The sequence below is a fragment of the Entelurus aequoreus genome, linkage group LG15 (genome assembly GCF_033978785.1).
Source record: "Entelurus aequoreus isolate RoL-2023_Sb linkage group LG15, RoL_Eaeq_v1.1, whole genome shotgun sequence".
NCBI classification, from domain to species: domain Eukaryota; kingdom Metazoa; phylum Chordata; class Actinopteri; order Syngnathiformes; family Syngnathidae; genus Entelurus; species Entelurus aequoreus.
The window spans coordinates 17,926,318-17,953,164 of NC_084745.1; the positions used below are offsets into that span (position 1 = coordinate 17,926,318).

General features: G+C 38.8%; 1 protein-coding gene across 1 annotated transcript; it reads right to left on the reverse strand.

Moving 5' to 3' along the window:
- Positions 1–1,750: 1,750 nt before the first annotated feature.
- Positions 1,751–24,353, reverse strand: ptchd1 (patched domain containing 1). Its single transcript, XM_062021968.1, has 5 exons — positions 24,101–24,353; positions 23,517–24,039; positions 12,474–13,188; positions 4,481–5,145; positions 1,751–3,415 (listed from the first exon to the last, which is right to left on the reverse strand). Exons 2-5 carry the CDS (start codon positions 23,937–23,939, stop codon positions 2,309–2,311), a joined length of 2,910 nt encoding a protein of 969 aa, XP_061877952.1. The 5' UTR covers positions 23,940–24,039; positions 24,101–24,353; the 3' UTR covers positions 1,751–2,308.
- Positions 24,354–26,847: the final 2,494 nt, after the last annotated feature.

A 26,847-nucleotide genomic window follows, 5' to 3' on the forward strand; every position in this document is an offset into this window, starting at 1 on the left:
GCGACATGAGGATGTGAAACAGGTGCGTGACAAGACAGGTGAAAACTAATGGGTGACCATGGAAACCAAACCAAACAAGGAAGTGCAACCAGGAACTAAAAAAAGAGCCCAAAACCCAAGCAAAACAAAAACATGATTAACACAGACATGACAAATACGACTAAAACTAAGAAATTGTTGTCAAAAGACTATGACTAAAAGTAATTTTAAAACTTTTGTCAAAATGAACACTGTTGACGATAACTAAGACAAACATTTTTTGATAGAGATGTCCGATAATGGCTTTTTTGCCGATATCCAATATTGTCCAACTCTTAATTACCGATTCCGATATCAACCGATACCGATATATACAGTCGTGGAATTAACACATTATTATGCCTAATTTTGTTGTGATGCCCCGCTGGATGCATTAAACAATGTAACAAAGTTTTCCAAAATAAATCAACTCAAGTTATGGAAAAAAGTGCCATCATGGCACAAAGTGCATTATTTTTTTCTAACATGCCTCAAAACAGCAGCTTGGAATTTGGGACATGCTCTCCCTGAGAGAGCATGAGGAGGTTGAGGTGGGCGGGGTTGGGGGGAGCGTGGTTGAGGTGGGGGGGATAGGGGGCGGCGGGGTGGGGGGTGTAATTATAATAATGATAATAATGAATTGCATTTGTAACGCACTTTACATTTGTTAAAATCTCAAAGTGCTACAAAGTATAAAAATAAAAACAGAAAGTAAGAATATATAATAAAAAATTAAAATAGAAATAAAATCATGACACACTAGATAAACACTAGATAAAACAGAAACATAGATAAAAATAGAAATAAGAGCATGAAAGCACTGGATAAAACAGATAGGCAAGCAGTGCATTTACGTGTAAAAACAAGAAGACAGAGAAAGTCAGTGTATATTGTAGCGTCCCGGAAGAGTTAGTGCTGCAAGGGGTTCTGGGTATTTGTTCTGTTGTGTTTATGTTGTGTTACGGTGCGGATGTTCTCCCGAAATGTGTTTGTCATTCTTGTTTGGTGTGGGTTCACAGTGTGGCGCATATTTGTAACAGTGTTAAAGTTGTTTATACGGTCACCCTCAGTGTGACCTGTATGGCTGTTGACCAAGTATGCGGTGCATTCACTTGAGTGTGTGAAAAGCCGTAGATATTATGTGACTGGGCCGGCACGCCAAAGCAGTGCCTTTAAGGTTTATTGGCGCTCTGTACTCCTCCCTACGTCCGTGTACACAGCGGCGTTATAAAAAGTCATAGATGTTACTTTTTGAAACCGATACCGATAATTTTGAAGCCGATACCGATAATTTCCGATATTACATTATAAAGCATTTATCGGACATCTCTCATTTTTAGTCAACAAAATGAACACAGTTTAAAACACTTTATCCGCACAGTAGGCCTGGGTTAGTTTTAGCCTCATTCATGTGAGAATCCTGCGTGTAAGTGGTGCATTAAGCTGTGGGGGTTGGTTAATTTATCCAGGAGGCGCTGCAGTGTCCTCAAACAACCACCAGGTAACATCTGTGAGCAGATACTACTGTATCATGTCTTGTCAGGTTGGGAGTGCATTCTTCACTCACGCTTTAAGGGAGGAATGAGGCAAAAACTAACCCAGACCTATTGTATGCACTGTAACTCGGCACTTACTCGTCATAATAGATGCCGTGTATCACGAACAAAGCTAGCATATATGGGACAAAAGCTAGCATAGCTACGTGCGCCACAGTGCTAACATAGTAACATCATGCTGGGTTTTGCCTGTTTGCTAAAGAACAACAAAACAATCAAACTTACTGCTCCCACGTCTGTAGCCGACTTGACGGAGAGTTGGCGGTATCATTTTGGAGATGTGTAGCGAAGCCTGCCGCGTCGTCCTCGTCCAGTCGCGACACAACCACACCACTCGGCGCGCTTGGTTTAATACCGTGACTTTATTGGCCGCAGGGTTCAGGTAGAAATACAGGTGATTGCCTCACGACACGGGACACAAGTATCGGGACGGCCAAAGCATCCAATGTGCACTTCTTCCAGACTGATTGATGAAGAGGTGTGTCCCAATACTTTTGCCCACATAGCAAACATTTAGCGCTCCGATCTCCTTCATCCGAACGCCTGAGCTCAGCTAATCTGTTTGGTTTTTGGACAGAGCCCGTTACCATGGATACGCCACATCCAACTCCTTTCCTCGATAAAAATCGGCCCGACCTTTCGCCTACATTTCTCTTTTCACAGGCGACACACCGCAGCTCGCACGTCGGCGGTCCGGCACGGCGGTCTCCATGGCAACCGATTTGCCGACGTCATCAGACCGTAGTGATCTGGTCGACCACTCGAGTGCTGTCGTTCATCTCCACGCACTCCACCTCCTGCCTGGGGGTGTTCCCGCCGGTGGCCCGGTGGGCGTGGCTCTTCGAGGGGGGCAGGAAGGTGAGGAGGGCGGGCAGGAAGGCGAGCGTGTGCAGCGCCGAGCAGCCCGCCGTCAGGGCCAGGCAGCGGAAGAGCGTGCGGGTCAGGTTGGAGCGCACCGAGCCCACGGGGACTAGGGCGGCGGCGTAGCAGATGAAGGCCTGCAGGGAGGGCACGCCGTGTCTCTCCAGGGCCACCCTCACCCAGCGGGTTCTGCTGTCACCCTTGCCCGCCGCAAAGCTGCAGAGGAGGGGCCCGCTGCAGTCGGCGGCGTGCCCGAGCGCCAGGATCAGACACAGCACGGACATGCAGTCCAGCTCCACGCCCCACAGAGTCATGAAACCCAGCACGCCAAACTGCACCGAGAGCAGGGTGAGGCCCAACCACACCGACACCAGCGGCTCCAGCACGGCGAGGGAGGACAAGCCCAGCAGGAAGAGCACCGCCAGCAGGGAGTGGCGCAAAGGCGAGCTGACCGCCGTGGCGTAGCGGTCCAGGTACACGAAGGAAGGGTTGAAGATGAGGAAGCGGACTCGGGAGGTGAGCGAGAGGCGGCGAAGAGTGTCCAGCAGCACCGACATCTCCTCCCGCTTGTTCTCCGTCGTCTTGGCGACCAGGAAGATGCGGGACACCGCCACATCCGGCTCCTCCCCTTGGCCCCGCTCGGCGAAGATAATGTCGTCGGCAAAGTGGGCGAAGCGCGGCTCTCGGAGGAAGGCGTGGCGGAGTGTGCGGGTGAAGTTTTCCCGAGGCGGGCTGGTGGACTGGTTCCGCTCGGACAGGAAGTCGAGGTAGGCCTCCAGCCAGCTGATCCTCTGGAAGCCTTTGGCGTACTCCAGGAGGTCGCACTGCACCGTGTCGTTCCAGTAGGGGGCGCTCTCGTAGATGTAGAAGCCGATGACGGGCGAGTAGGAGCTGAAGTAGCGCTGATGGGCGCGCGTGTACGACACGGTGGCCGTATCCATGGCGACCAGGGCGCTGGGGGGGTCCGAGCCCTGGGTCACCTGTCAAAAACATATTCGAGCGATTTAAAAAAAATACTTATAACGTGTTCAGGATCAAACAATTTCACAATAAGTATTAGAAATTTAATTTTAAAAAGTAAACATAAATGTATATGATTTTTATAAACAATCTAAATCATTAATGTTAAATACCAAATCATTTTCATTTATTTATCATTTATTTATTTTAATAAATTAATTAGTGTAAAAAAAAGTTAAAAGCTTGAAAAAATTAAACATTTATTTTGAAGATTTTTATAGTATTTCTTTATAATATTTTTATAGTATTTTAATACATTAATGAAAAAAATATTCACAGGGTTTTTATAAATAATGTAAATCATTACCAAATAATTTTAAAGACAATTATAATATATTCCTTTGTGTGAAAAAACGTTAAAAGTGTTAAAAAAAAACATTTATTTACACGATTTTTTATTTATAAAAAAAAGTATAAATTACTAGTATTCACTATGAAATTATTTTAAAGAAAATCATAATAAATTCATTTGCAAAAAAAAGTGAAAAGCATGAAAAAGTTAAAAGTTTTAATAATAATTAGAAATCATGAGTCTTAATTATTAATATGTTTAAGAAAAATGCAATAAAAATAAATGATACATTTTCAAAGAGCTACAAAATAAACTTTAAAAAATTTCTTTTTTTAAAAGTAACATGGAAATATTGTGTCAAAGTTGCTACATCAAAATGTTTAAATTAATTTGAAAATATGGATTATTTTATTTCTTTCATTTCAATTCAAATAGGATGCTTATGTTGTCTTTTAGGATCTCTTGCCTCTTAAATGGTCATATTTTCCTGCACAATTCTTTATCTATTTATTTTAAATAAATAAGTATTATACATGAAATATTATTTTACGTTTTAATTAAGATCAGTTTCCTTTTTAGTGAGTAGTTTAAATGTAAAATAGAGTTAAACGTGGTCATACAGTATACCTGTCAAAAGTTTAGAGACACTTTCTCATAAGTTGCATAAGTGACTTGAAACTTTTGACCGTGTGTCAGACGTCATCAAGTTGCAATTTGTCGTGTTTCGTCTCACCTGCAGGAAGCCCATCAGTCCAAAGGAGATGTAAACCAGATAGAGCAGCACCACAAAAGGCTTGACATAAGTGTTTGTGATCCAGTCTCCATAGCAACGCCTCACACAGCCGAGCAAAAGATGCGAGTCCTGAGGATGTTGGTCCGAGGCGTGCGTGCCCTGGGTCACGTGATCGTGGTTGTTTGCAGGCCGGGGATGCACGTACGTGTGCGTGTTGGCCAGGTTCAGAGAGTGGGACTGACTGACCCCGTGTGGCGTGCCGGTAGCCTGCTCCTCATCCTGGTAACGGGTGTACATCAGGCACCTGTACCAGGACGGTTTAGAGTCCAGACGGTCCTGCTTGGGGACCCTACGGCAAAAGCAGCCATGTCTGTAACCCGTCTCCAGGTACCCGGTGAAGACCAGACAGGAGCTGTAGAAGGACAGCATATACATGTAGCCCACGGCGACCGCCAAGGCGGCGGTGCGGCAGAAGAGGCGCACGGCCTCCATGTTGGTGAGCGGCGAGGCGGCCAGGCCCAGCGTCAGCAGGTGCAGCAGGGTGGAGCCCGAGAAGCGCAGCATGACGTCCTCGAAGACGCTCGCCACGCGCTCCTTCACGTGCTGGTCCTCACGCGTCCGTCTCCATGACGACAGCATCTCGAAGGAACCAAATAGGCCGTGACCTGGTGGTAGACACACATGGACAGAGGGTTGTGGTAGGGCTCAGCAAGATGGCGGAAAACTTTATTACGATATAAGTGGTTGATATCGATGAATATCGATAATTACTAGGGCTGTGAATCTTTGGGCACCAAATGATTCGATTCAATTCGATTCCTGGGGTTAACGATTCGATTCACAATCGATTCTGAATCAATACTTTTTTAATAACGGTGGGTGTCAGTTCCATGATTAACTACATTCCTCCATAAATTTGGTCAACAGCTCTGATAAATGTCTATATTACGTAAAAGAAAATTGGTTTTGTTTAATACAATTCTACCCAAACATTTAATAAAGTCAAATAAAAATGAGGCAAAATGAGAAGTATCCAACACTTCTCTTTTCTAAAGTCTGTACAGCAGATATGATCATCTACATCAGGGGTCCCCAAACTTTTTGACTAGGGGGCCACATTGGGTTAAAACAATTTGGCTGTGGGCCAGGCTGTATATTTTATGTATATTTTATAATTTATAATATATATACACTACCGTTCAAAAGTTTGGGGTCACCCAAAAAATTTTGTGGAATAGCCTTCATTTCTAAGAACAAGAATAGACTGTCGAGTTTCAGATGAAAGTTCTCTTTTTCTGGCCATTTTGAGCGTTTAATTGACCCCACAAATGTGATGCTCCAGAAACTCAATCTGCTCAAAGGAAGGTCAGTTTTGTAGCTTCTGTAACGAGCTAAACTGTTTTCAGATGTGTAAACATGATTGCACAAGGGTTTTCTAATCATCAATTAGCCTTCTGAGCCAATGAGCAAACACATTGTACCATTAGAACACTGGAGTGATAGTTGCTGGAAATGGGCCTCTATACACCTATGTAGATATTGCACCAAAAACCAGACATTTGCAGCTAGAATAGTCATTTACCACATTAGCAATGTATAGAGTGTATTTCTTTAAAGTTAAGACTAGTTTAAAGTTATCTTCATTGAAAAGTACAGTGCTTTTCCTTCAAAAATAAGGACATTTCAATGTGACCCCAAACTTTTGAACGGTAGTGTATATATATATATATATATATATATATATATATATATATATATATATATATATATATATATATATATATATATATATATATATATATATATATATATATATATATATATATATATATATATATATATATATATATACATACACACACACACACACATATATATAGTCAAGGTTTCTGTGGTTTATCCCTTATACAGTGCTCAATACCGGGGTAGAGCGGAATATACGTTAGGTCAGGAAAAAACAGAGGCTATTTCATCCCTACAAGCCTGCGAAACAGGCTTGTAGGGATTAAATAGCCTCTGTGTTTTTTCCTGACCTAAAGTATATATATATATATATATATATATATATATATATATATATATATATATATATATATATATATATATATATATATATATATATATATATATATATATATATATATATATATATATATATATATATTCCTCACACACTAATGGACTGAAAGAGCACTTCATGTCACGTTATCGATGGAAAAATTTATTTTTAGACAATATGATTTGCCTGAGCGGCTAGGAGACACTAAGAGTAACAAGCGGTACAAAATGTATTAAAAGGGACAGATTTTTAAAAAATAAGAATTTAAAAACATAATTTTGGACCCGCGTGACGTAGTTTGGGGACCTCTGATCTACATCAACAATATGATTTGCCCTACTCTCTGCACAGGACAAATAATTAAAAAAAAAAAAAAAATGATAATACATATACTGGTATATATAACATTTTTGATTTTCTTTAATCGATGAAGAATATTTACAAGTAAGAATCGGAATTTATCAGAAAATAAAACAATTTTGGACAATAATTATTTATATTTTTTATGACCTACTGAAAATAAGATTTAAGTGAAAAATATGTTAAATGTAAAATTTTTTATTTCAAATTTAAACTTCCTTTGATTATAATGTCCTCAGCTATCAAGGCACAAAGGACAGGAAATGTCAACACAAGCATGGAAAACACTCAATCGATGTTAACAAAATTGTAAAATCACATTGAAAATTTAATAAGTAAAGGTGCTAAAATAAGGAAAACGTAAGAAATGCTTAATAAAGTGCAACAAAATAGTGTAAAATGTAAAAATGTAAACATAGAGAATCCTGAGAACTATTTTCTGCAGGTTTAGTGCCAGAAAGTTATGGCTGTGCTCTAAAGGGTGAGCACGGCTAAGGTGGTGTGGTATTACCGGTCTTAGTGGGGGACGAGCGCCATGCATCATTTACAGACCATAGGGGTGCACGTTTTGACCAACTTTCACTCTTTTGTGTGCAACATTTCAGGAGTAGAAGAAAAAAATATCAGGGCTGTGAATATTTGGGCACCACACGATTCGATTCGATTCAAATCTTGGGGGTAACGGTTTGATTCAGAATCAATTCTCAATTCAAAAGCAATACTTTTTTTAATAACATTTGGTGGCAGTTCTATGATTAACTACATTCCTCCATAAAATAGATACACAGCTCTGATAAATGTCTAAATTACTGAAAAAAAACAACTGGTTTTGTTTAATAAAATTATATTTGATAAAGTGGCTGGACAGGACAAATTTTTTTTGGGAAAAAAAATATATAAATAAAAAAAATATTTTTTAATTTTTAATTTTTTTTTAAAACAATTAAGAATTGTTACACATTTGATGTGCGATTCGATGTTTTTGTTGACACCCATACATTATCTCGGACCTTGTTCTCAGTATGGTGCAATGTATACAATAAAGAACACCTTGTTTAATGGTTGTCTTTACACACGCAGCAGATGCTCGTCAAGTGTGCCTGTATGGTTGCCATGGCGCCAGTGAGTCAGCCATTACCACCCACCGATGCAGTGGCATCAACAACACGACAATACACTTCACACCTCAACTGAAGCCGAAACGGGGCCGACACTTTGGTCCCGGTTGACAAAGTCTGCAGAACCGTGACTAACAAACACAGGAAATAAAGTAGTTTTCCTTATTTTACACACATTCTGAGCAACATTTTCTTTTGTTCCCGTGCATTCTATCATGTTGGTTATTTTAAGGCAGTGGCCCCTCCTCCACACTGCAGTACCAAGAAATGTACCCTATAAGACGGCACTGATGCTTTTGTTCAGGCTGTGAGTGAGTCACAAATCATGTTAGTGGCATAATGACGTCACTCTCCCTCGCCAGGAAGTCTAGGTCATGCTCGACCACTTGTCGGTGGGATTGAAACCTCTCGTCACGCGCCTGGAGGGAATCATCAGGTGTACAGACGGCGGACAGAAGTGTTCTGTGATATGAAAATCAATAGAAGCGCTTCGCCTCGGCTGTGTCTGTTCCGCATGCTGAGATGAGCATTAGTGTTCTTTAAAATGCCGGATTCAATGCTGACACAAGGTGAGTGCTGAATAAAAACAGTAACACAATTAACAAACTCACTTTTGGGGATGGGGTTATAGTTGAGGTCTGATCTTGTAGTTGTTGGGGTCATTTTGAAATAAGCCCTTCGAAAGCTGAACTAAATGGAAATGGGCGCTATTAATATTTGAGGGACTTTGTCTAATGGCTGTTTTTAATACAAAAAATAACAGAAAAATAATAATTAGACAGAAAAAAAAACGTAAAAGGGAGCTGCACTTTTTGGGCAACTTTGCCTATCGTTCACGATCATTTTGAAAGACATGACGTCGGATGTATTTTTTTATACTGCATTCTAACTCGTAAATAAAAGTTTGCTTACATCAGAGCCATTGGGAGGTCCTCTATTCCCCCCCAAAAAACCAATAAATATCCATTCAAAAAGCACCAACAAAACTCCATTTACATTTCGTGACTTGAATATTAAAGGCCTACTGAAATGAATTTTTTTTTATTTAAACGGGGATAGCAGATCCATTCTATGTGTCATACTTGATCATTTCGCGATATTGCCATATTTTTGATGAAAGGATTTAGTATAGAACAACGACGATAAAGTTCGCAACTTTTGGTCTCTGATAAAAAAAAAGCCTTGCCCCTACCGGAAGTAGCGTGATGTAGTCAGTTGTGCGCCTCCTCATATTTTCCTATTGTTTTCAATGCAGCTAGAGCGATTCGGACCGAGAAAGCGACGATTACCCCATTAATTTGAGCGAGGATGAAAGATTTGTGGATGAGGAACGTTAGAGTGACGGACTAGAATGCAGTGCAAGACATATCTTTTTTCGCTTTGACCGTAACTTAGGTACAATCTGGCTCATTGGATTCCACACTCTCTCCTTTTTCTATTGTGGATCACGGATTTGTATTTTAAACCACCTCGGATACTATATCCTCTTGAAAATGAGAGTCGAGAACGCGAAATGGACATTCACAGTGACTTTTATCTCCACGACAATACATCAGCGAAGCTCTTTAGCTACTGAGCTAACGTGATAGCATCTGGCTCCAATGCAGATAGAAACAAAATAAATAAATCTCTGACTGGAAGGATAGACAGAAGATCAACAATACTATTAAACCATGGACATGTAACTACATGATTAATAATTCTCAGCCTGGCAAAGCTTAACAATGCTGTTGCTAACGACGCTGAAGCTAACTTAGCAACTTAGCAACCGGACCTCACAGAGCTATGATAAAAACATTAGCGCTCCACCTACGCCAGCCAGCCCTCATCTGCTCATCAACACCTCTTACTCACCTGCGTTCCAGCGATCGACGGCGCGACGAAGGACTTCACCCGATCACAGATGCGTTGGCGGCTAGCATCGGCTAGCATCGGCTAGCGCGTCTGCTATCCAAGTAAGTCCTCCTTGTTGTGTTGCTACAGCCAGCCGCTAATACACCGATCCCACCTACAAGTTTCTTCTTTGCAATCTCCATTGTTCATTAAACCAATTGCAAAAGATTCACCAACACAGATGTCCAGAATACTGTGGAATTGTTCGATGAAAACAGAGCAGTTTGTATGGTGACACATTGGGTACGAATACTTCCGTTGCCGTCGTGACGTCACGCACATACGCATCATCCAAAGACGTTTCCAACCGGAATTTTAGCGGGAAATTTAAAATTGCACTTTATATGCCGTATTGGCATGTGTTGCAATGTTAAGATTTCATCATTGATATATAAACTATCAGACTGCATGGTCGGTAGTAGTGGGTTTCAGTAGGCCTTTAACATAGTATTAGTGATATTGTTATTATAAGTGCTAGCGCAGACAAGACTATTCATAGCGGCGCCGTGGTCACAAGCTTGTGTGCCAATGTTTACATCATCGACTGGTGAGGTGCTTCTTCGCTTGTCAAACTTTATTGTACATCATAAATCATGCCTCACACCTGGATAGTAGAAGGACGAGGACATATTTCGACAAGTTGGTACACTTCGACAGCCAATTTAGGCCAGGGAATGGCGAGAACGACACAAAATACTTTTTTTCGCGACCATTATGAGTCATTCTTCAGCTAAATGTGAATATATGAAAATCCTAGCAGTCGGCATCCTAATGATAGCAGACCTTGTACAGTAAGTGATGTTTTATTATGTTTGTTGGCTCTCTTGAAGTCTGCAGTGAGTAAATTATCAGTGATATTATATATTGTTATTATAATTGTGGCCGTTACTACATTACATATGTACTTACAGCATGTATATAAAAACTTAATGGAGGTGTTTGAATGTTTATTCAAGAGGTTTATAGGCAGAATAGTGCGACTCCCAAAGGCTACATTGTCAGCGGAATTTTGATCGCATTTATTTACTATTTAAAATGCATTAAAAAAAAACAAAAAAAACATATGTGTTCTTGTCTTACATAAGGATTGTAAATGATAGGCAAAATTTTAAAAAAAAGTGCAGTGCCCGTTTAAAATAAAGTCTGGAACTCGTCCAACTATCTGTCATCATTTGAGAATATGTCAACCTAGCAGGGTGTTGCTGTTAAAATGGCAGCCTAATGCAATGCTTCTATTTTCTGTCACGCACCCCCCATATACATCATAAATAGTATCAATAGTCTATAAAATTGATGTAAGTACACCTATGCATAACACTGTATCCTTATTAACATTAAAGCAAAAAAATATGACATTTAAAAAAAGTAAAATCCTTATTTAAACTATAAACATTTTTTGACCGACTTCAAACATTTGATACTGAAAAATGAAATTAAAAAAACTCAATAAATAACAATACATTCAAAATGATCAACATTAACACAGGAGCACAATGAAAAAATAAAAATAAATATTATATCCAGTTTGCCGAAAATATTGTCTGACTAAAAGAAAATTAGAAAAGAATATATACAACACTTTAACATAAAAACAAGAATCAATAAAACATGTTTTTTAAACCAGTGAGGAAGTCAGGATTAATGGCTACAATGAGCATGTCTTGTAGTACGCAGCTTCTCGAAGCAGAGTTTGAAGCTTGATACTGCGAGATACTGATAAAGTATGTATCCCGGGGTTACACGCGTTATTTAGCATGTAGCGCAAAATGTAATAAGCACTTATTCTTCTGCTGTTTGGATACATTACATTAGTTTTAGGGGATACCACACATTTGGGTATGGATCCAATACAGGGGAAGTATTGTTGATACCAATGCTGATACTTCAAATTTTTAATATCATTGAATGATTAATTTTTTTTATCACAATTATAATCAGACAAAAACACAGGATGGCGGTGTAACAATATCAGTTATTATTAGAATGAATTCCTATTCTGATTTAAATCTTTTGGTTTTGGCCCTTTAAGTCTTCCTAATTTCCTGAGTTTGTTAACAATGCGAAAAACGTCAGATAATATATATAAAAAAATATTGACGTAACTACAGTATTATCGACCATATATACTGATACCATGCTTGGTATCAATACTGTCAAAATTTGTATCAATCCGCCCACCTTTGTTTACATTCAAGCACTCTACCTTGCGCTTAGCAGCCAGCATATCCTCCTGGGGTGTGCCGTGTAGTTTGTTTAGCCATTCCTTGTCCTCCAGTGATAACGGTACTTGTAAGAAACATACTTTATTATAGGCGAGGGTTTCTGACTTAAAAGTGGCTGGCGTTGTGTTGAGGACGCGTTCTCTCGCTTGACGCTGTAAAATTTGCAGGACACAGAGACAATGTGTCATCAACACGATGTAACGATGGTATCAAAAGCTCTATCGTCCGCCAAATTGATATCGTCTACTGTGTATCGTGCAACCATAGTTCCAGTACACTCTGAGACTACACTGTACATGGAAAAGACTATATGTGTGTGATATTTGACATTTCATACATACCCAGCATGACAAAGGGGATGCCCAGGTACGTGGAATTGTAGGTGGACCCGCTCAGGTTGAAGATCCCTGCAGCCGTCAAGCCCGAGAGAGTGACGGACAGCAGCGCCAGCAGTCCCAACCACGGCTTGGACCTGACGCAGTCCCTCATAGAGCAGCAGAGCACGGCCAGAACGCCACACAGCCCCAAACTGGCCAAGAGGGGGCGCCGTGCCAGGACGGAGGAGAACTGAAAGTCTGTCCTCAGGGACGCAGACGTGGCGGGGTAGAGGACCAGCTGAGGGTGCAGCGCCGCAAACTGCCGGAGCTCGCCGAGGAAGGCCATCTCCCATTGGCCGGCCACGCCCTCCATGAGGCCGCCACGCGCTTGGAGGTAGTAGGTCAGCTGGAGCGCCTTGGCCGAGCGTACGCCTTCGCCCCGGACGCCCTCGCCCCGGACACCCTGCCCGCGCACCGCGCCGTTGGGCCCCAAGCCCTGCACGCCGCCCAGCTGGTGGCCGATATAAGCCTGGCGCCCGTCCGCCAGCTCCGTGATGGGGTAGCGGAGGACCGAGGTCGTGCGGTTGGCCGCACGGGCCGACTGGATCTCCTCCATGGCGCGGATGATGTCGTCGACGATGCAGACGTTCTTGTCGTCGGGGAGACACAGGTGGGAGAAGGAGTAGTTGAAGCCCGATGGTGGCACTGACACCTGCATGTGGTAGATGAGCCTGTGGAGCTGTGACAGGACAAACAAAGACAAAGTGACAATAAAAACATAAGGCAGGCTTCACAACACATCTTAAATACTTTTGGAATGCTTTTGTATTGTATTGAATTACCTATATCCTACCTTTTGACTGGTACTGTAAGTGTGATACCTTAATAAAAGTGATTTTACAGACAAACTTCTCATAACTTAAAATTAAGATTGTATTTTTTTAATATATTGATAATAGGGCTGCAACTAACGATTAATTTGATAATCGATTAATCTGTCGATTAATAATCAGATAAAAGAGACAAACTACATTTCTATACTTTACAGTATTTTATTGAAAAATAAACAGCACAGTGTTTCCCACACATTCATTTATTTGTGGCGGCCCGCCACGAAAAAGTATTACGTCCGCCACAAATAAAACAAATAAAAAAATACAAATACAAATAATTATTTATTTATTTTTTATATTCCTGTCCAGCTTCTCAGGCAAATCATATAGTTGATGTAGATGCCCACATAGACTGTTCAGATTTACTTTACAAAAGAGAAGTGTAGGATACTTCTCTTGTTGCCTTATTTGTATTTGACCACTACTGTTTTCTGTTTATTTGTTACTGACTGTGGCAGGACACCTCTGCCTCTGTTTCACTTTATGTTGCTGGTAAATAATATGGTTGTAGTAAATTATTTAGTATGCACTAATTAAAGGGGCAGAGCTTTAAGAGACATTTTAGCTTTTATATTTTATAAGATATATTTTTTGTAAGAACCACAATTAATAAATATATTTCAATGAATAACTTATTGTTCAAATCTGTATATAAATATGTACATAAATGGTTGTAATTATATTGTAAAATGGATGGATGGATGGATGGATGGATGGACGTTTAAAACAAAACTGTTATTATTAATTAGTAAGTATACATTTTTTTTAGCCTTTTTAGAGAAAATCATATCATTGTAGTCAATTATGCAAATTACTCGAAGATGTCATGGTGGCCACGCCCATAGCCACGCCCCCACCGCCACAGGTATCTTGCAGCATACTGGCACCATACTTATTTTGATTATTGTTTCTCAGCTGTTTGTACATGTTGCAGTTTATAAATAAAGGTTTCTAAAAAAAAATAAAAAAATTTTTTTTTTTAAATAAATAAAAAATAGCCTCTGCGCATGCGCATAGCATAGATCCAACGAATCGATGACTAAATTAATCGCCAACTATTTTTATAATCGATTTTAATCGATTTAATCGATTAGTTGTTGCAGCCCTAATTGATAATAATCACTTCAATGTACAACAGTGTTTCTTAACCAAAGGGCCGGGGGTCCATTATTGGGCCACAAGCAGCCCCTAGAGCAGGTCTGGGCAATTATTTTGACTCGGGGGCCAAATTTAGAGAAAAAAAATGTGTCTGGGGGCCGGTATATCTATTTTTAGGAACACTAATACAAAACCTCACAATAATGTCTGATTGAATGCTAAAATGACAGACCGCCTTAAAAAACGGAATGGAATTTAATTTTTTTTTACTGAATGAGACACCCAGAATGTACCGTAATTTCCGGACTATAAGCCGCACCTGACTATAAGCCGCACCAGCTAAATTTAGGGGAAAATACAGATTGCTCCATATATAAGCCGCACCCGACTATAAGCCGCAGGCTTTTGATGTGTAATTACCGTAGTATATAGGGGTTCCTGCTACCACGGAGGGGATTGTCGGGACATAGATGACTGTTTGGTAACGCAAAGCGTCCCATTTATTAACAATAAATCTTTCAATCATTCAATCAAACTTTCACATCTTTGACATGGCGAACAGCATTCGTGCAGAGTAAAAATAATACAATGGTGCAAAGTAATACAAAGTGCTCGCCTGTACGTTATCAAAACAACCAGCCTACCGGTATATGAAAAGTCAGTCTTTAATCATTGTGTCATCGTCTTCCTCCTGCGTACTTAAACCACCGAAATCCTCTTCGTCGGTGTCGGAGAAGAATAGGCCGTAAATAAGCCGCACCCTTGTATAAGCCGCAGGGACCAGAACGAGGGGAAAAAGTAGCGGCTTATAGTCCGGAAATTACGGTACATGTAAATAAAGAATGTGTGATTTACAATATTAACTATGAACGATAAAACACTGAATATTGGCAACATATGAACGTTGACATATTTTACAATCAAGCGAAACGCAACAAAATTGCAACAAACACAGAGAAATATGAACGCGAAGGGTAAAAAAACCCCACCTACAATCTGATATGTCTGATATATCACTAAGCTTTAGAACTTTGTTGTAAAAATCTCCTTCCTCGTCTGTCCCTGACACCCACATTTCAGGCTGGCCTCTCTGTGGAAACGCTCCCCACCCACACTGCTTGGTGCCTCGTCTGAGCTGCTGTGACTTACATTACCATAGTAACTAGAATATCATGCAAAAGCGCAGATTCCAAACACTGAAATACTTTGTATAGTTCAAGACTTACGGTCATTTAAAAACATCACTGCACATCATAATGGCAGCTGCAGTTTCCATCTTTAAGAACTAAAAAAAAAATTTGGAAATGCCCTTGGGCCTTAATTTGCCCAGGTCTGCCCTAGAGGGCCGTCAAAAAATATGTTTCCCAGCTGTGGTCCGTATAGGCCGCAGCAGTACTCAGTTGTAATTAGGGATGGTAATCGAAAACCGGTTCTTGTTTAGAACCGGTTCCCAGTGTATCAATTCCTTGGAATTGCTTGCCATTTTTTAAAATGGTTCACCTAATGACTCTTCTGGGTGGGTAAGTGCGTAGTGACGTCGGATCTCAAAATAGCGGTGCCCGGCCAGAACAAACGCTCTAAAGTTGCTCAAAAAGGTTCGTTATGACTTCTTATTCATATACTTTTCAAATTGTCTTGTAATCAGACAATATTTTCAGTATATTAGATGGAATTTTTACCTGACATGCTTCTTCTGAAAGCTCTAAAGTTGACTACATTTTACAATGAAAGACTGCAACAGCGCTACATGTAATAATTAGAGATATCCGATAATGGCTTTTTTACCGATATCCGATATTCCGATATTGTCCAACTCTTAATTACCGATACCGATATCAACCGATACCGATATATACAGTCGTGGAATTAACACATTGTTATGCCTAATTTTGTTGTGATGCCCCGCTGGATGCATTAAACAATGTAACAAGGTTTTCCAAAATAAACCAACTCAAGTTATGGAAAAAAAATGCCAACATGGCACTGCCATATTTATTATTGAAGTCACAAAGTGCATTATTTTTTTTAGTATGCCTCAAAACAATAACAGTGCAATACTTTTTCATAACATGGTCACTACTGCCTAGTTTCTCTTGTTATATTCTTATTTTAATGATATATTTTTATTCTCATTGTTGCTTTTTATTTTTATACTTATTGTAATATTTTTCTATTCTGTTTCCATTTATACCCCCATTATTTACTTTTTAAATTCGATCTCAATTCTGTACACTGCTGCTGAAATTTTAATTTTCCTGAGGGAACTCTCCTGAAGGAATCAATAAAGTACTATCTATCTATCTATCCAAACAGCAGCTTGGAATATGGGACATGCTCTCCCTGAGAGAGACTATGAGGAGGTTGAGGTGGGCGGGGTTGGGGTTGGGGTGGGTGGGGGTAGGGGGTAGCGGGGGGTTTATATTGTAGCATCCCGCAAGAGTTAGTACTGCAAGGGATTCTGGGTATTTGTTCTGTTGTGTTTATGTTGTGTTACGGTACGGATGTTCTCCCGAAATGTGTTTGTCATTCTTGTTTGGTGTGGGTTCACAGTGTGGCGCATATTTGTAACAGTGTTAAAGTTGTTTATACGCCCACCCTCAGTGTGACCTGTATGGCTGTTGACCAAATATGCCTTGCATTAATTCGTGATGAGAACAGCCGGTAGATATTATGTGACTCGGACGGCACGCACGCAAAGGAAATGCCTTTAAGGTTTATTGGCACTCTGTACCTCTCCCTACGTCCGTGTACACAGCGGCGTTTTAAAAAACGTTATACATTTTACTTTTAGAAACCGATACCGATAATTAAGAAACCGATACCGATAATTTCCGATATTACATTTTAAAGCATTTATCGGCCGATAATATCGACAGCCCTATATTATCGGACATCCCTAGTAATAATTATAAGGCTGCTATTTTATCAAGGACATGCGAACAATATGCTGAAACATTTGAACACACGGAATTCAATAATTATAAATGAAAGTCGTGTTTTTATCCGCTCTAATCTCATCTCAGCAGCAGTAACGCTAGCACGTAATTTAAATACAACAGGCACTAACTCACCGCCTATCATGTTAGCGCTAATATTTGTTCACTTGAAATGAATGCCTTCTAATTCAGATGCGCATGACGAGAGACAGATTCTGAATGGCTCCGAGGCAGGCAGTAAGTACTCGCCCCATTTCACGTCTGCCTTTAGACAAATGTCACCAAGCAGCGACTAAGTTTGTGTGCAAAAGCTTGCATTTATTTGCTGCAGTGGTCTCTCCTAATGTTAGCAAGGTGAATGTTCAATTGTAGTCCAAAAAAAGTTGCATGTTTTCCTCCAACAACATTTTCATTCAGTTATTTCCACTATACAGCTGAAACTAAAAATATTTGAGTATTGTGTACAAGTCCATTAATGTCAGCAATGAACTTCAAATGTGAAACTATTATGTGATATTAATTCATTACATGCAAAGTGAGATATTTCAAGCCTTTATTTGTTATAATTGTGATCGTCATGGCTTACAGTTTTTGAAACCTCACATTTTCTGAGATTTTCAATTCAAAGTTTTCATAATCTCTAAACCATAATCATCCATGCATCCATTTTCTACCGCTTGTCCCTCTGAAAGTTATAATAAATAAAAGGCTTGACATATCTCACTTTGTATGTAATAAGTAGATATGAAATGTTACGGAATTCTACATTCTTGCGTAATTTTCACATGATTTATTTTGTTATATTCTACAAAAGAATATTCATTTCTTAAATTTATTTTCAAAAAAGAATTTTTTTTTCTATGTTATGTGCCTCTTAAGACCTCACTGTAGGCTTTGTAAGGCCATGTTACCTTTAAACTAATATAAATTGATGCTAATACACCCTTTTTTTCTCTCTTTTTCCCCAAATAAAAACCGATAAGAGAACCGTTGAGGAATTGAATCGTTAACGGGGAATATTTTATCAATTCCCATCTCCAGTTGTAATAAACTTTTCCACCACTTGTGGCAGCAATGAAAATCTCAAACAAACACAAGAAGTCTGGAGCTAAAGTTATAGGTAAATGTTGTAAGCGAAAAAATTATGACTACTGTGGTGAAGCTATATTTTCATTTGCATTTTAATTTTATTGACAGTTTATTCAAAAAACATGTATAATATTATAATTAATTATATTTGGTTAATTGTTTTGTTTTAGCACTGTGTGATTGTATGAAAAATATTATTTTTCTTCAGTTTTTATGAGTCCCTTCTTTTGCAGTATATTTTATTAGTATTTATTTTTGCCTAAGCCTTGATAATAAAAACGCATGCTTTCATATAGTTTTACAAGGTTGATCTGGAGTACATTAGATATGATTATTGAATACCATTAAAATTAAGAGTACTAATTCAGTGTTAATATTTAGGTGGGACCCTCTGGAGTGGAAAAGTTGGGACCTCGAGGTTAAAAAGGTTAAGAACTTGTGTGAATTTTTTTTAAGCAACAGATATGTTTTAAAGGCAGGGGGAAATTGCTGCGGTGATGGACAAACAAAGATCCCTGTTGCCATGGCAAGAGGACAACAGTGCCAGCATCCACACTGCTGGTTACCTAGCAACACGACTGATGCCAGGCTCTTGCATCCAGGCATGGTACTTCTTCACTCTTTTTCCTGCTACACATCATTTTTGTTTTGTTTTGACTTGACTATTTTTAACTCTGCGATGCCTTATTTGTGATTTAATAGCGCGACTGATTCATTTCACATTGAAATAATAGCCCAGCGCTGCAATAAATTTGGATTCTATTGCATTTGTTTATGAGAACTACGTTTGATTTGTGGTCGTCGAGGGTAGTTTCTTGTCATAGCTAACGCATAAAAAATGCGAGGGGAGCTGCAACTGTGCGCAAAATGGCAAATAAACTTGGTTCTGTGTGTTATAAAAGAGATTTTATCGTTTACAGCGTGTTGTGGTAATTCAAATTAAGTGCCGACAGCCTTTTTTATTGCTTTAAATAAAATCTGTGGCTGCAACAGGAAATCCAGTACTAAAGTCTGCCTTTGTAAGGATAATAATGCTTAGTTTTTACGTTCATATTTATCATTCATTATTAATTATCTTATGCAAACCTTGTATATTAACTAGCAAATATATCCATTACAATACCAGTCAATCATCCATTCTATGCTTTTTAAAGTTCCCCTATTATGCAAATATAGTTTTTTGTTCATGTTTTAACACTAGTATGTGTCTCTATTGAGCAGCGGTGTCCAAACTACGGCCCATGCACCCCGCTGACGTCTTAAATTTAGCCCGCGTAACGTCATGAGTTTAAAAAGACATCTTGCCCGCAGGAAGATGTTCAGAAAATTCAATTTAAAAAGATTCACTTTAAAAGACTCAAGTAATCCCAATATGTCAACATCAAGTGGCCCTTGTGAGTAATTCAGGCTAATGAGTGCAATTAAGCGCAGCATTTACTTATTTGACCCAATGCAAACAACCTTCCCTAGTCATGGTGCAACAAAAATAAAAAAATCCAACCTACACAAAATGTCACCAGACATGGTCACACATAACACAACCTGCTCGCTGAACTTTGTAGATATTATAAAAAATGTCCATGCACCATAAACAATTCTAAATTACACCCATTTAAATCCATTACAAAGCATGATGGGAAAAATGCTAAACATTCTCCACACTTGTCCATGTTTGGCACATTTTAGCTGCTTGACATTTTTGATTGATTACAAAACTTTAAGGAGGTCGTCACTCTTAATATCCAATTATATTAATTATCAAATACATATTTATTATATCAATATAATATGTACACATATACGTATATGTATAGTCTATATATATATGATTTTGGCCCTCGACCAAATTTTTTTAGCCCAATGCAACCCCCAAATCAAAAAGCTATAGAATCTATAGAGCATACTTGCCAACCCTCACGATTTTCCCAGGAGACTCCCGAATTTCAGTGCCCCCTCCCATGGTATTTTTTGTTGTTGTTTTTTTTTTGTCATAAAAAAATACAATCATGTGTGCTTACGGACTGTATCCCTGCTGACTGTATTGATCTATATTGATATATAATGTAGGAACCAGAAATATTAATAACAGAAAGAAACAACCCTTTTGTGCGAATGAGTGTGAATGAGTGTAAATGGGGGAGGGAAGTTTTTTGGGTTGGTGCACTAATTGTAAGTGTATCTTGTGTTTTTTATGTTGATTTAATTTTTAAAAAAATAAAAATAAAAAAATTACTTTTATTTTTATTTTTCATTTCTTGTGTGGCCCGCTACCAATCGATCCACGGACCGGTACCGGGCCGTGGCCCGGTGGTTGGGGACCACTGCTATAGAGTCCCTCTATAGAGTCTGAGTAAAAAATCTATCATCTCCTTCACGTGTTTGCTCCACATATGAGAGAAGAGGCACTCAAACGCTCGCTTTTAAAATGTGCCGCTTTTCATGACCTCTGACCTGAAAAGTTTCACTACACATCTTAAAATATATATTTTTTTAAGCTTTTGCATTGTGTGCAGGGCAATATGCAGTTAAAAGGTTGGGGACACTTTTGCATAATATTGAATTGCAGAGTGTCAACTCATTTTGATTGGTAGGTTACTGTAAATATGGTGGCAACCATAGCGGTGTCAATTTCAAAAAGAGTATTTAGTTTGCCCTTTTATATTATCAAGTTGGGAATTGGGATTATAACTTTTTTAATACAGTGGTACCTCAATTTAAGAGTATTTTGAGATAAGAGCTGTCTCTCAGTGAACTGTTATGCTTTAAGTTACAAGCAAAATGTTGACTTATCCCTACCATTAGTTGCCCTATACCAGGGGTCAGCAACCCAAAACGTTGAAAGAGCCATATTGGAACAAAAATACAAAAAACTAATCTGTCTGGAGCCGCAAAAAATTTAAAAGCTGTATATAAAAGTCTTATAATGAAGGCAACACATGACGGAAGTGTCTATATTAGCCTACTATCAAAATTACTATGTGTGGCAGGCTTAAGTAAATCTTTGTTGACAGAAATGTTGCTAATGTTTGCTGTGGTCTGGAACAACATGGCACACAAAAAACTATCTGAAATGCAGCCAATATTACATACAGATAATGTGTCATGAGACATGCAAAACTAAGTTGTATACAAAGAGGTAAGTAAAGGATATTAAATGAGCTCAAATATACTTACAAATGAGGCATAATGATGCAATATGTACATCCATCCATCCATTTTCTACCTACCGCTTGTCCCAGTATGTTAGCATTGATTAGCTTGCAGTCATTCACTGACCAAATATGCCTGATTAGCACTCCAACAAGTCAATAACATCAACAAAGCGCACCTTTGTGCATTCACACACAGTATAAAACTTTTGGTGGACAAAATGAGACAAAGAAGGAGTGGAAGATTATACATGTAAACAAACTGTTGTGTCACAGCCCATACTATGGTGAGTTCAAGAACCGCCGAAATTAGTAGGACAAAACGATGTTCACCAAATGCTCTCATCAGTGAAGCATACACACAGACATATTAAACAGTGGGCTATCTAACAATTGGGAAGGTTTGAGTCATGTTTATCCTCAAACATACTAAAACCAAAAAATATTTTTCCCCCATCTTTTTCCATTTTCAATCGTTTTTTAAAAATACTCCAGAAGGCCACTACGGCGGCACTAAAGAGCCGCATACGGCTCGAGAGCCGCGGATTGCTGACACCCGCCCTATACTAAAGCAGAATGAGTCTAAAACCAGCCGAGGATGTTATACTAAGATCTAAACGGCGCAAATGTTTTTATTAAAACACGGAAAAGCTGCTGATGGTGTGTTTGACAGAGAAGCAGCTGGAAGGAGATACCCTAGAACAGTGTTTTTCAACCATTGTGCCGCGGCACACTAGTGTGCCGTGAGATACAGTGCCGTGGGAAATTATGTAACTTCACCTAATTGGTCCAAAAAATATTTTTTGCAAATCAATAATTATAATCTGCAAATAATGTGCCGTTCCTTAGTGTCTGTGCTGTGTAGTGCTCGGCAGGGTAACCATGTAATACTCAATGTCAGTAGGTGGCAGCAGGTAGTTAATTGCTTTGTAAAAGTCGGAATGTGTTGGGTGAGACGAGGATGGTTTGTTGTGATCCCAATATGCAGACCACAGTGTGCAGGTAAAAAGGTATGTAGCGCTTAAACAAAAAAATTAACAAAAGGGAAAGGAAAACGCAATGAAGCATAGGGATGGCTATGTAAAACGACAGTAAAACTGAACTGGCTACAAAGTAAACAGAAACAGAATGCTGGACGACAGCAAAAACTTGCAGCGTGTGGAGCAGAGACGGCGTCCACAAAGTACATCCGTACATGACACGGTAAGCAACAATGTCCACACAAAGAAGGATAGCAACAACTTAAATAGCCTTGCTTGCTAACACAAAGCAGGTGCGGGGAATAGCGCTCAAAGGAAGACATGAAACTGCTACAGGAAAACACCAAAATAACAGCACAAGACAAGAACTAAAGCACTACACACAAGAAAACACCAACAAACTCAAAATAAGGCAGGAGGACCTGGTGGAGTTTCATTTTTTAACGTTTTCTGCTGGCGGCGTCCCTCCGTATTCCTAAATGAAAAAAATGTGCCTTGCCTCAAAAAAAAGGTTGAAAAACACTGCCCTAGAAGTCCACTTTTCAAGGTAAATAATGTAAATTAATATTACATTACTTCATAAACTACTCATTTGTTGTATTGTATTGTTTTATACAATATTTATTATTTTAATTTTTTTTTTTTTTTAATGTTTAAAATGTTTTGGAGGCCGCACCAATTAAATTGATTTCAGTTCATTTCAATGGGAGAAGTTGATTTACAACACAAGTGTTTTGAGGGAAAAGCTCGGTCACAGACCCAATAAATCTTGCAAGTTGGGGAACTACTGCACTGATTATAATCACTTAATGGGAAATTCTGATTCCACTCTAAACAACTTTCTCGATATATTTATGATTTATATATGGACAATTGTTAATGGAAAAAACGTGATGTGAATGACAGAAAGCAGCATTCCTACCCCGAGTATAGCGTCCAGGTGAGGCGGCTCCAGGACGCTCCCTCGCCGGGCAGTGATGATGACGCGGCCGTAGCGTCCAGGCGTCTGCAGGTCTGAGTAGAGTGCGTGCTTGGAGTGGTTGATGGGGAAGAGGCTGTCCACCAGGTTGCCCTCGATCTTGGCCAGGCTGTGCTTGGGCGCCAGCAGGCTCTCCACGTCCTCCTCCACGCGGTAGCGGCTGAAGCTGGCCCCCAGCAGGATGGAGAGGAGCACCGGCGTCGAGGCGAAGAACACCGGGTGACTCGCCACGAAGCGGCCGAGCGCGCGGAAGCCGCCGCTCAGGCCGGTGTGCAACACCTGGCGGAGCATCGTGGAGCGCGGCCGCGGCTCAAGCCTCTCCCACCGACCGAGGCGCCGCCGAGCGTCAGGGGCTGCTGCTCGCATCGGTACGCGCCCCGGTTCTCTCCATGAGCGGGAGCCGAAAAAGGTTGTTTTTTTTCACCGGAGGCGCGGGGGGTTTCTACACGCCCCTTTTAATGTACTCCTTTCAAAGACAAAACATGTGTTGGAGCAAAAGAAGACATTTGAAATAACAATTCGTCTACCTGCTGCTCCGGACAGTCCTGCGTCAGACCCCGCTAACAGCTGCTCTCCTCCCGGATATAGGACGAGCTCCACCGCCGCTGGTCATGGCTGCTGTGGTGGTGGTGTTCAGCATTGCGTGTGCGCATTGGGGAGGCATTACGGTAAAAGCAGGCGATGTCAAAATAAAAGCCCTTAATATACCCATCCATCCATCCGTTTTCTTACCGCTTGTCCTTTTCGAAACCCGAAAATCGAAATTATGAGCGAAAAAGAAAGTCGAAATTATGAGATAATGAAGTCCAAATTGAGATGTAAAAAGTCATAATTATGAGATAAAAAAAGTCGTAATTATGAGATAAAATGTCACAATTATGAGATAATAACGACTTTAATCTCACAATTGGGACTTTTTATCTCATAATTACAACTTTTTTTAAATCTCATAGTAATGTAGTTATGACTATCTCATAATTATGACTTCATTATCTGATAATGTCTACTTTTTACTTTATAATTATGACTTTTCATCTCATAATTACAACTTTTATCACATAATATAGTTATGACTATTTATCTCATAATTATGACTTTATTATCTCATGTCTACTTTTTACCTCATAATTGTGAATTTTCATCTCATAATTACAACTTTTTAATCACATAATAATGTAATTATGACTATTTATCTTATAATTATGACTTTATTATCTCATGTCTACTTTTTACCTCATAATTGTGAATTTTCATCTCATAATTACAACTTTTTAATCACATAATAATGTAATTATGACTATTTATCTTATAATTATGACTTTATTATCTCATGTCTACTTTTTACCTTATAATTATGACTTTCCTTCTCATAATTACAACTTTTATCACATCATGTAATTATGACTATTTATCTCATATTTATGACTTTATTATCTCATAATGTCGACTTTTTACCTCATGATTATGACTATCTGATAATGTTCACTCTTCATCTCATATTTCGGATTTTGTATCTTATAATTATGAATTTTTATTTTATAAGTTCGACTTTCTTTACTCATAAATTTCACTTTTTATCTCATAATTATGACTTTTTGTCTCAGGATTATGATTTATCGTTTGGGCAGTTTTAAATTATCTTTATTAGGAGATAAAAAGTCATAATTAGGAGATACAAGTCGTTTTTATCTCCTAATTATGACTTTTTATGTAATAATTTAGACGTTTTATCTCATAATTATCTAATTATGACTTTTTATATATGACTTTATCTCATAATTTCGAAACATTTTTTACCCTCATAATTATGACTTTTTATCTCTTTACTATAAGATAAAAAGCCAATCATGAGATAAAAGGTTTTTTTCCTCTCAACTTTGACTTTTTATCTCTATGAGATTTTATCACATCATTTAGACTTTTTAATCTCATTATTGTGTAATTATGACTTTTTATACCCACAATTATGGCTTTATTATCTCACAACTTGGATTTTTTTTTACCTCATAATTATGACTTTTTATGTCATAATTTAGACTTTTTATCTCAAAACTATGACTTTATTTCGTGATTTTGACTCATCTCATAATTTCAACTTTCTTATCTCAAAACTATGACTTTTTATTTCATAATTTTGACTTTTTATCTCATAATTTCAACTTTCTTATTTTATAATTTCGACTTTTTATCTCATGATTATGATTTTTTTTGTATGATAATTGTAACTTATAATTTTTTAAAATGTTTTTTACTTGCAGAAACCGGCTTCTATACAAACATTTAACAATAAAAATGAACAAAAACAGTCAAAGCAGGTATAACACCAATTGATATGGGATTTCTAAATAAAAGCCCACAAAATAACAAACATATGTGCATTACATATTTACTATACATTTTAATAGTAATATCAAATAATAAAGATGTGTTAATAGAGTTGTATAGTTAGATTTACAATAATGTATACAATTTTTGGTCATAATTGTGAGAAATAAGGCCTGCACAGTCCTATACACTTCTTAGGGAACAAATAGTAATTGTACACCAATGCAGAATTATACACACACTTTTAAATTACGACCGAAATGACATATTCTTTTCTTGGTACGACCAAAATGTTACAGCGTTTGGCTTAACAGCATCTAGAAAATGCAAGTAGAGATTGTAGGGATGCCTTGGAAGCCGACAGACAAGAAAAGGACAACCAATGAACACCAACAGGATTAAAGTGACATCCCAGTTTATGTATGTTCTAATCCATTATTCAATTAAGCCCCAATTAGCAGTTGATAGCCATTAGGAGCCGGCATGGCAAGGAGAGCGAATGAGTAAGTGACTCCTCAGGGAGGAAAGGAAGAACAAGAGAGGAAATGAAAAAGACCTCTGGGGCACTCTTTGAGAATAGAAGTCATAATTAGTGCGGCTCAAAGACCTACAGGAAACAGAATAAAACCTCACTGTAGAGCCATTTTCTCTTCACATAAGATGAGGGTAAAGTGCATGACATCTTGCTGGCGTTATTTATAAAACCACCATATTTACCCAGAGCCTCATGTACCTTACATTTTTGCTGGATGGAGGCCATTTATTAATAAAGAGTCCCTTCATTTTGCTCTTAAGTTATTTATCAAGTCATCCATCTCCAGTCTGGCTCCTTTTAAGAGCAGTGTTTCCTCTAAACATGGCAGGTGTGCCATGTAAGCAACACGTACGAGGATTTAAAAACAGTCCTCATAAAACATCTGAAATCGTCATCATTCGGCCTAATCTCATT